The 11464-nt window shown below is 32.0% G+C and overlaps 1 protein-coding gene across 3 annotated transcripts; it reads left to right on the top strand.

Annotated features, from left to right (window-relative positions):
* The first annotated feature begins 624 nt into the window (after window positions 1-624).
* rskra (ribosomal protein S6 kinase related a) lies at window positions 625-11464 on the top strand. 3 transcript variants are annotated; one of them, XM_058744847.1, is made up of 13 exons: window positions 625-840; window positions 2014-2262; window positions 3377-3460; window positions 3579-3647; window positions 3885-3954; window positions 5264-5371; window positions 5506-5546; window positions 5708-5735; window positions 6894-6983; window positions 7155-7243; window positions 7394-7504; window positions 8948-9017; window positions 9180-11464. In XM_058744847.1, exons 1-13 carry the CDS (start codon window positions 814-816, stop codon window positions 9263-9265), a joined length of 1122 nt encoding a protein of 373 aa, XP_058600830.1. In that variant the 5' UTR covers window positions 625-813; the 3' UTR covers window positions 9266-11464. The 3 variants fall into 3 exon arrangements, with proteins under 3 accessions (XP_058600830.1, XP_058600828.1, XP_058600829.1); XM_058744845.1 differs by having other exon boundaries at window positions 8948-11464; XM_058744846.1 differs by lacking the exon at window positions 6894-6983 and having other exon boundaries at window positions 8948-11464.

Here is an 11464-nt window from a genome sequence, read left to right as displayed (position 1 = left end):
ACCCCCAACACCACCACCACTGTATCAGGCAATGGGCCTAGTATTGTTCTTTATACAAATAATGGGAGGTATTAAATGTCACCAAGCATGTAAATTAATATTTGTCAATAAAATCAGGCCCCAAAGAGCCCTTGAAATTCAGTTATTTTCCAACTTTATGTAAATCACCAATAATCACTCATAAGGATGTCAGAAAAAAATTAATTACATTGTTTTCAAATACTTTTTAAAGCAATTAATAGTTTTAAATAAAAGGTTACTGAAAACTTAAGACTTTAGACTTAAGTATAAAGAGGAGCATGATATACTAGTATAAAATAACATAGTAAGAATGTATTAGACTTAATTATAAAGATGTGCATAATATACGAGTGTAAAATATAGTCACGTGTAGCTAACAAAATTGGAAGTAATTGTGTATTTTATCCTTCAGAGCATCATTACAAATCTACGTTGATTCTCCACTGGTCCACAGAAGCCTCTTACTAGACAAAAGAAGGTCACGGCTGTGAGAGTTACATAATCAATCAATTATGACGTTTCTGATGCATGCAGTACATTGCAGTAACGTGATCTTTGTTTATGTGTAAATATTAATGAGTAGGCGGTGCGGAGTCTCGCGCTCCTGCATGTGTATTAAAGGTTGCACACTGACTGATGTGCTTGCTGAAATAGCGTTATTTTGTGTGCAAAGATGGTCTAAGTACCATGGAATTCACTTTTTATTGACGGACTTCTGTGGCAGAGTAGATTTGTTTTCAAAGAAAATCTCCTGTCGTTCATTTCTTGTTGATAAAATGCGATGGGCGTGTGATGGGCGGCGACGGGAGTAAAAATAAGGTAAAAGTGTTTACTGTTCTACTAACACCTCACACTGATGACTAACAGAGTTTGCTCAGAGTAACGCTGTGTGGACACGCTTCGGTCTGAGTGAAATACTGATTGTGCTTTGCAGGTTCACGAGACTAGAGGCTATATCAATTTCATGAGGCAATTTCATGATTAAATTCAGATTACATTGACACGTGAGATCTTCCCAGTCTCCTGTGTCATTCAGTCAAATGTGTTTACTGTTTTAAAAATAGTTTAAAAACTGGTTGATATTGATATTCACAGACGTTGAACAACTACACAAAAAAACATTAGCCTGCATAACATCACATTACATAATGATTCGTAGAATATGTAACGTAGAAAAGAGATAACACAGAAAAACAAATTTAACTTTAATTCGTGTGTTGTTATGCAATTTGCTTCCTTACATTATCCTACTGACACTAGGTAGTGTATAACGTCATGGTTTCATATTAATTGATTTTATATTTTAATGTTTAATGCAATGCAACTTGTATTTTAAAGGTACACTTTAGTATAGGGACTAATTCTCACTATTTACTAGTTGCTTATTAGCATGCCTATTATTATTAACATATTAGCACATATTCTGCATGACCATATTCTACATTCCTAATCCTACCCAATACCTAAATATAACAACTCCCTAACTTACTATTAATAAGCAGCAAATTAGTAGTTTATTGAGGCAAAAGTTCTAGTTAATTGTTTGTTAATACCAGAATTGGACCTTAAAATAAATTGTGAGCATTTTAAATGTAAATTAAAGCGAAAATGCGCTCAAAAATGATAATGCTGCCATCATTTACTCACACTCAACCTGTATGAGTTTCTTTCTTCTGTTGTACATAAAATGTAACCAAACAAACAATTGATGGCCCATTGACTTCCATAGTATTGTTTTTTGGTTACCCACATTCTTCAAAATGTCTTCTTTTATGTTCAACAGAAGAAAGAAACTCATACAGGTTTGGAAAAGCTTGTAAATGATGATAGAATTATTATTTTTATGTGAACTTTTAGTAGGCTTTTGGGGCCATTGCATATTTACATTTGAACGCACACTAGCTAGTGATCTGTTAAGCATTAGCCTTTATGTTATCATAAGTGTTTGTGATTTTGTATAGCAATTTATCAATGATGTGGTCTTTGCTGCAGGAATCAGCATCACTGGTGAAGAAGAGATCCCTGTCATATCATCAGGGCTTCCTGTCTCTCCCGGCTCAGCTTGTTCATCACAGTCTATTTAGACGCAGCGCCCAGCACAGAGAATACCCCGTCTCTGAGCAATCTCGGCCCTCAGACTCAAACCCTGAGGGGCCTCGTCTAGAGTGGACACTGCCGGGCTTTATTTCCATTTTCCTGCCGGAATTTCCTCACAGGTTTACTGGGCATAAGCATTTACAGGTAGTTCATTGCCACAAGTCATAAAATCCTCACATAAGTCACCCAGAAATGTAAATTGTCATCATTTACTCTACCTCATGTCAAACCTGCATGATTTTCTTTCTTCGGTGCAACACAAAAAGAGAAATTTTGAAGAATGTACCTTTAATGTACCTCAAAAGAAAGACATGCAGGTTTGGGACAATATGAGGGAAAGTAAATGACAGTTTTCGTTTTTGGGTGAAATGTCTGAAATGAAAAATTAACGTACTTTTAAAGAGAATTTATTTTGAGTAATATGCTTTAAAAGAGTGTATTTAAGTGTGAACTGGATGTAATGTTAATTGAAATGAAATGAAAGTGTACTATAATTTATATTAAATGCTATTTTTGAACTTAGGAATGCTTTTTTGATGAGTAGGACTTAAGCATCTTTATATGTAATTTTCATAATTACTTCTATTGTAATGCTGAATGCATTGATAAGCTTGAAACCTATATGTCAGGTATTTAAATACATTTGTAATTACACATTAATTTACACAACGAAGTTGTAATTTAGTACATTTAAAATATATTAACTTTAAATGTTAATATATTTTACAATTTTTCTTTTGTTTGTTTCTTTAGTTTGTTAGTCAGCACATCAAAATATATGTATTTCTTTAAGTGAACTTAAGTATGTTAAGAAATAGTCATGACAGTGTACTGTTTTTAAGGACACTCAAGTGGCATTTTATTACATTAATTTTATATATACGTTTTACATTTCATACATTTATTATGTATATATAAATACACACATACAGTATATTTCGAAAATATTTACATGTATATATGTATATTAATATAATTTATATTATATATAAATGTAACATTTTTCTTAAATATATACATGCATGTGTTTATTTATATATACATAATAAATATACACAGTACACACAAAATGTTTATTTTGGATGCGATTAATCGCGATTAATCGTTTGACAGCACTACTTTTAAGATTTGAAGTACACTATGAGTGAACATTCAATACCATTAATCATACTTTTATTTTCGATAGGGATCCCTTTAAATACTAATTTACTAAATTTAAAACTAGTTTGTCTATTTTAATCAATGATTCTTTTCTCAGATTCTTGGTTTTGTAGCTAAAGGCTCATTTGGTCCAATCCTGAAGGTGAAGGACACGTCTAAAGATGAGACCTATTCTATTAAGGTGACTTATTCTGCCTTGTTCTGAATTCTCTGTCATGTTTTTGCCTTTTCCAAAATATGTTATGTTTGGTACGCTGCACCATCTTCATTCCAGAATTTCTGCTGTCACTGTTGGTTAGGTTTTACCCAAAGCTGAGGTTTTGAGACATGCAGTCCTCCAGCAGTCCAAAGAGGAGGTGATAATTCAAGTGAGTCACGCTGCGCCGCTCTCTGCACTCTGTGTCGGCTATGGCTCGTCTGATCTGGTTCTAACTGGGCCAGTGAGACATGGACAACGCTGACTTCCTCTCAGTCAATACCCTATAAGCATGCACACATTTCATACTTCAGTTGTTTTGCTCATGCCGTTACGATTTCTTCCCACTTCCTCTCAGCGCCTGCACTCACGTCCATCTCATGTTGTGTTGTCAACTGTTACATTGTAGCGACAAGTCAGACATCCTTTCCTCCTCAGTCTCCGGGACTGTTGGCAGAGCCAGAGCAATCTCTTCATCAGTGAGTCACACCACATGCATACCCACTGTCCCACTCCTTATTTTCTCCTTATTTTATTAAAGCAGGGGGCTTAAAACTGGGGTGTCCAGAGGGCTTTTAAGAGAATAAACATTACAAAAGTTACAAAATGTATTCTGTAAGGTATTTTTACAACGTTAACGTAATATATAAGTAAATATATAAATATAATTGTAATTTATAACACACTTACTGAATTTCATTACTTGGTTTTTCTTTCTGCTTTCTAAAGACTGGTCCTGACATTATTATTTTATTCTACTGACAAAAATATTTTATATATATGATTTTTTTTTTTTTTATATAAAAAGCATTTCAGTGTTATATTTGACCTTTTATAAGAATTTATCCTCAACACAGTCATGTTAAGCTTGCTTACTGAAGGATTTATGGCAATATTGTCTCCAAGAATATGTAAATGTAATATTTTATGTGAAATAGCTATACAAATATACTGTACAAAATATATTAATTAACCTAATTGCCAACTATATATCAAATATTTTCCAGGTATTACTGTAATATTGTTATATTAATGTACTAATTAATTAATGATCATTTGCATGCTGTCTTTATCACATTTTTCTTACACAGTGAAATGGTTTTTAATAATGAAAATAAGTATTATGTACTACATATATATATTTGATCTGGAAAAAATATATATATTTGAAAAGTTTGAAAAGCCCTGCTTTAATGGAACATTTGAAGTGACTGCATTGCTAGTGAAACTAGTTTGACTGTTTTTAAAAACACTTCCCCATCTGCCCACACTGGCCAGACAAACAAACAGTTCTGCCCCAACCTTAATGTTGCTATGCTGTTTTCCTTGGATTCTTGCATGGATATTATGTGAAAATGACTGGGTTTACAAAACTGCATATATCTGTCAAGAGAGCATACAGTACATTTCTTGAAAAATCTGCTCAATGCTTTACTCTTATTTGATTTGGTCCTTTTCCATGTCTTTCAATGTGTTTTTGTTGTTAAACCTTTCCTCCCATGTATTTTTCTCTCCGCATCCATTCGCCAGGGCAAGCTATGAGACTTAATCATTGTGTTATGTCTTCTTCCTTTCCAAAGTTTCCCTCCGTGACCCTGTGACAGACTGAAATTGTGTCATTGGCTTGTGATTATACTCAAAAATACTGCTCCAGATCATACTGTGCTTGAATGAAGTCCCTTAGAGTTTGATCGGTGAGAAGCTGGCCTCAAGGTCAGGCCAATCAGCCTGCTGTGACATTGTCTTTCTCGTCTCTCATCTCTGGCTTGTGTGTGTGTTTGTGTTCAGTGTGTGATTACTGCAGCACTGGGGATCTCTATACTTATTGGACCCTGAAGGGCCGCTTTGACGAGAGAGATGTTCGAGTGTTTGCTGCCGAGTTGGGCTCTGCTTTGGGTGAGTGTTGTTACGTTCATTATGTATATGGACGGACGCTTTGCATGCGTATTTTGTATTTAAATAATCTAATATATTTCACAAACAGGTGTTTTAAATTTGTATCAGTGACACAACTTTTTGTTATTTTCCAGGCTTTTTGCATGACTTTGGAATAATACATAGGGATGTGAAGGTATAAGTTTGAACACATTCATTTTAAAAGAATACTCAAATTTTTGATTTTACTGTGTTTAAAAATATAACTAAATATAAATATGTTAGTGAAGTTAATAAACGTTTGTATCCATCCTATTTAAATGCTCTGAAAATTTTTGTTTTTGTTTTCTTAAATAGATGGAGAACATACTTCTGACTGATAAAGGTATCAGTAAAGAATTATAGAAAGTTGAATACACATTTGAGTGATTTTGAGAATGTAATATATATATATATATATATATATATATATATATATTAGTGCTGTCAAACGATTAATCGCGATTAATCACATCCAAAATAAAAGTTTTTGTTTGCATAATATGTGTGTGTTCTATATATATTCATATAAGTTATATTATAAATAAGTAGATTTAATATATAAAAATAATACATGCATGTGTGTGTATTTATATATACATAATAAATACACACAGTACACATACATATATTATGTAAAGAAAAACTATTGCGATTAATCATTTGACAGCACTAATATATATATAAATATATATATATATATATATATATATATATATCAAATTGACTTTAAACATTCATGCACAAATTTATGTATCTGCAGTAGCATTCAATTTTGTTATAGAATTTACAAAGACTAAATTGTTTTAAAACAGTTTTTGTACCCTATATACAAATAAGTGACTTAAAAACAGCAATAGGAGTTGAATAAATCTGACAGCATTATTACCAAACATATTACATTATATATTGACACTATTTGTCACTTTTAATATACTAATAAACTCTTATAGATGCTTAAAAAAAAACTATGGATCTTCAGAAAAGCAAACACACACACACATATATAATCGCAATCAAAATTCAACCCTGATATATTGTAATAATTCAGAACGGTCTATATTTAAAATAATCATTAATTCCAAATTTATCCCACAATTTTCTATACAATTTCTTTATTGGAAGACATAATTATACCTATTTTCTCAACCAGAGAAATATCACTGCAGTCATTGTGTGGTCTAGACATTTATTATGCAGTCAGGAATATATAAAAATTTACTTAAATGGAAAATTAAACTTCACACTGTATAATATGAACAAATATGCAGATAGTTCATCCACGCTACTACGATATATCATAAACTAATTCATATAATATATTTTTTTAAAAAGAAAACATATACAGAAACCACAGTTTTGCTTAATTTTCACATATACCATATACACAGTATATCTTTTGTGTCTTTGGATTGTTTTCAAATGTCCATCCCAACTGTGAAGCACTCATTTAGCTTCGGTGAAGGGAATTGTGGAATAGACATATTAATGCTGTCTCATTTAGGTCACCTCCGCTTGACTGATTTCGGTCTGTCTCGCCGTCTTGAGCGTGGGGATAGAGCTTTTACTATCTGCGGCACAATACAGTACATGGGTGAGGCTGAAATCTGAACTGCACTCTTTTTAAACTGGAAAGGATTTCCTTTGTAAGACTTTGTTTACCATCAGCTATATCTGGCAGTAACTAAAGACACTTACAGCTCTAAGCAAATGAGCTATATCTGTAAAAATGGATATTTAATTACATGATGTGGTCATTAAACAGCTCCTGAGGTCCTGAGCGGCGGTCCGTACAGCCACGCTGCAGACTGGTGGTCTCTTGGTATTCTTCTCTATGCTCTAGCCACTGGAGGGGTGAGACATATCTACAGGCTATACTGCAAGATGAGCATATACTTGATGGATGTGTCAGTCTCAATGTGCAGATCTCAGTGATGTTTAGAAAATGCTGCGGGCTGCTTATACAGACTGTGCGAATCTTTTCTCGATTATTTTGACTTGTAGTTTCCTCTGCCTGCGGAAGCAGATCACTGTGATATGCTGACCAGTGTCAGTGAGTGTCCATATGACATGCCTGCAAGCCTCAGTCCAGCTCTGGCCTTCCTGCTCATGGAGGTGAGCTGCTATACATGATCTGCATCCATTCATTCATTTATTTAGACTAATTATGATTTATATAGTTATACATAATACAATTAAACAAATTTTTTTACATGCTTATAGGTTTTGACTATGGTTGATATTCATACACATGCATTAAAATACAATAAAAGACAATAATATATTACATATATAGTTGTATTATGTATGTTTAAAATATAAATACATGTAGAAAGCATTTATTAATATTTTTATTAATATATATTTTATGCCTATAATTAATAATCATATAAGGTTTATGAGTATTAACAATATATCCATAAATAATAATAATAATAATCTAATTATACATTTATAAATTATATATTATAGCATTACATTTATTATTTATGGATGTTAGTTCTGTAATGTATGTTTAAAACATTGATACATTTGAATTTGATGTATTAATATATTACATAATGTACATAATATATAATGTATTTTATTGATACCCCATATTTTACAACCCGAATTCTGGAAATGTTGGGACGTTTTTTAAATTTGAATAAAATGAAAACTAAAAGACTTTAAAATCACATGAATCTTAGAATTTTATGCACAAAATGAGCTCATTTCAAATTTGATGCCTGCTACAGGTCTCAAAATAGTTGTTATATATGTTCTATTGTGAATAAATTATTGGCTCATGTGATGTGAAAGTCTTTTAGTTTTCATTTTATTCAAGTTTAAAAGACATCCCAACATTTCCGGAATTCAGATTGTATTTGAAAGATGTAATTTAAGAGTAATTCACACTGAAAATGTAGTTAATATATATATATATATATATATATATATATATATATATATATATATATATATATATATATATATATATATTTGCACAAAAGTTTAATTGATATTCATAAACATATATAATACAATAAAAAACAATTATATGTTTATTTACATGCTTATAGATTTTCATTATTATTTATATTCATAGACAGAATATGCAGTTAAAAAGACAATTTTACATATATAAGTGTAAAACATATTACAGAACATGTATTATGTGAAATATAAATACATGTAAAAAAAAAAAGTACATATATTTAATTAATAAACATTAATCTGATGTTTTTGGGTATTAAAAAATAAATAAATCCATAAATTATATATTTTTGTGTTGTTATTATTATACATTCATTCATATATACATATATATATATATATATATATATATATGAATGTTAATTGTATTAATTCATTCTAATGTTTATGTGTAAGATATCATTTAGAGGTAATTCTGTCATTGTTTAATTAAAATAAACACATCTCATTTAAATTAATTTCTCAGCATTCCTTTACATTTTAATTTCTACCTCCTTCAAAACTGAATGGCGGATAACCCTGTTGTTTATGCAAATATTCAAACCAGTCTTCCTACAACTCTCTGATCATGTTTGAATACAGCTTCTGTTCAAGATCCCCACACGTCGCTTACGCTGCCTGGAGCTCTTCCAAAGCCAGAAGTTTTTCCACGGTATGTCTTTTGACTCCCAGCTGCTGCAGAAAAGTCCCATTGAGCCAATCCTCGAGCTGAAGAATCATCCTGACCGACCAGAAAGGTCGATGCGAGGTTTATCATTAGACCTGCTTCAGAATTTTGAGTGTGACCTACTGAACTCTCCATCCACCCCTGCAGATTTTTCTCCTACCTTGATGAAGAATAAGGTAAATGAAGACACAGCAGGGGCTAAAACAAAAGCTGTAGGAACCAATTCTCCATGATAACAGAAAACATAAATGAACAAATTTTTTCTCTCTGTAACATTGTGTTTTGCCAAAGACAAGATAAAATGCCACAGTATTTTTCTAATAGTTCACCCACATAAAGCACAAACAAATCAATCTATGTGAATAGCCAGTCAATAACAAGTATTACTAGAGAGTTATTTTAGTCTTATTTAAAAATCATATTTCTTTTCATCTGAATATGCAGAAAGTGTATTAGATTTTTGACAATGTTACCTCTGTTTTGAAAGTTAAATTTTGCCTTAATAAAAGGCAATATTTGTCTTAATAGTATATGCACTGTTTTATTTATTTCCTGTGTATAAAGGAAAGGAGTATATAATTTAAATTAAACTCGTTTTTAAATTTATTTTTATGTTCATACCGGTTACAGTGATGACCTGTTTACTGTGGCACCATAAGAGTGATAATCTGTGACAAATAAAACTCATCATGCTTACACATAAGTATATAGTGATATTAAAGCTGCAGTCTGTAACTTTTTTTGGTTAAAAATGATCCGGAATCAATATTTGAGCAAGTACATAACCAGCCAGTGTTCAAAACTATCGCCTTTTGCCAAATTCACAACAGTTAGCTTATAACAGTGTTTTCTAATTTGAGTGGTACATGTTGAAATTTGCGGAAAAAAGTTTAGCGTCCTGCTGTGTTATTACGTCACGTCTGTAAACATAAAGAAGTTGTCCCGGCTAGTAGGCTATCGCGTGTGAGGATCCTGCAGGTGGAGGATCATTTATAGCCTTTTCTCACAGCAGCTGGAATAATTAAATTTATCATTTTGATGGCGGATTGTAATCCAGAAAGGATTATGTGTTTATGAAATACATGTGATTTAAATTAAATTATATTCCAGTTTTAAATCTGATTACAGATAGCCTGGGATTACACAGGATTTGTATTTTCAAGAGAACCAGTTCGAAGGAAGAATAATTTGCTTTTTGGATTAAAATAATTCTTTATATGAAATTCGAATGGTATGACAATTAGATTGCTGATGTTGTTGAAAAAGTATAACAGTAATAATAATTTGTAGGGTTTGATGTGATATGATCTAAGTGACCGTTAGATTTAATCACCATTGGTAGCGCGATTTATTGTAATGCTTTTTTCCTCAGTTGGTCAGAACAAAAGTGGCAGACTTGTTACTTACTTGTTCAGATGACAATATCTGGTGAAAATTCTTATTTTGGTCATATATTCCAAGACGTAGGCTAGAATCTGTGATTCCTAAGTATGGTATCCACACCGGTGCGGTGACTGACAGCCACACATACTCCTCAAAACATTAGATTCATCCGCGCTGGAGCCGTGCCGGAGCACAACCCATGCAAGGAAGATAATTCCGCAAATAGCTGCAATTGCAGGTTTTCAAACAGAGATGGCAACAAAGAGGCAAAACTTATAGACTGCAGATTTAATATTGAACATTTTGGACACAATATTGCCAGTTACTTTTTTGGAAATAATAGTTCCAAATGAAGCCAAAGCAGAATCAACTTCTGTGCATTTCCATACAACACCCCACGAATAGTATTTTGTTTTGAAATGAGTCTGTGTTTTTGAACAAATTTGTTGAGCGAGTGATTCAATGACTCTCATAAAGTCTCATCAAAAATCTCATAAAGACGTGTCACTTGTTTCGCTAATGAATAAATCCGTGTTTTTGAATGAAACATTTGAGTGAATGATTCAATGACTCGCTCATAAAAATATATCACTTGTTTCGCTAATGAATAAATCCGTGTTTTTGAATGAAATGGTTGAATAAATCATTCAATGATTCGCTCAGAGACGAGTTACTTGTTTTGCTCTTAAATGAATCAATGATTTTTAACAAAAGGGTTGAATGAATGATTCACTTACTTGCTAATAAAAATATATCACTTGTTTCGCTCCTGAACGAATCAGTGTTTTTAAACTGAACAGTTGAGTAAAAGATTCAATAACTCACTTATAAAGACATGCCACTTGTTTCACTCCTAAACGAATCTGTTTTGAACAAATCATTTGAGACTCACCTGTCACCATCTATTTGTGTATCAGTGCAACCTCCAGAAAGAGTCTGAACACAAATGGTGAAAATTCCCATTGTTGGATACAATATAAAAGGCTAATATGCTACAACTTTACTATTACCAATATATGAAATATGTTGATTAATATATTGATTCACAG

Source organism: Onychostoma macrolepis, chromosome 15, assembly GCF_012432095.1.
Source record: "Onychostoma macrolepis isolate SWU-2019 chromosome 15, ASM1243209v1, whole genome shotgun sequence".
Taxonomy (NCBI): Eukaryota; Metazoa; Chordata; class Actinopteri; order Cypriniformes; family Cyprinidae; genus Onychostoma; species Onychostoma macrolepis.
This window is presented reverse-complemented; position numbering and strand designations above follow the sequence as displayed.

Bases quoted from the DNA above. Each gene is read 5' to 3' on its own strand.
- rskra (XM_058744845.1), top strand. From the start codon at position 814: ATGGGCGGCGACGGGAGTAAAAATAAG. The intron at 3,955-5,263 runs GTGAGTCACACC...GTTTGTGTTCAG, and splicing joins CCAGAGCAATCTCTTCATCA to TGTGTGATTACTGCAGCACT. The intron at 6,984-7,154 runs GTGAGGCTGAAA...GTCATTAAACAG, and splicing joins CGGCACAATACAGTACATGG to CTCCTGAGGTCCTGAGCGGC.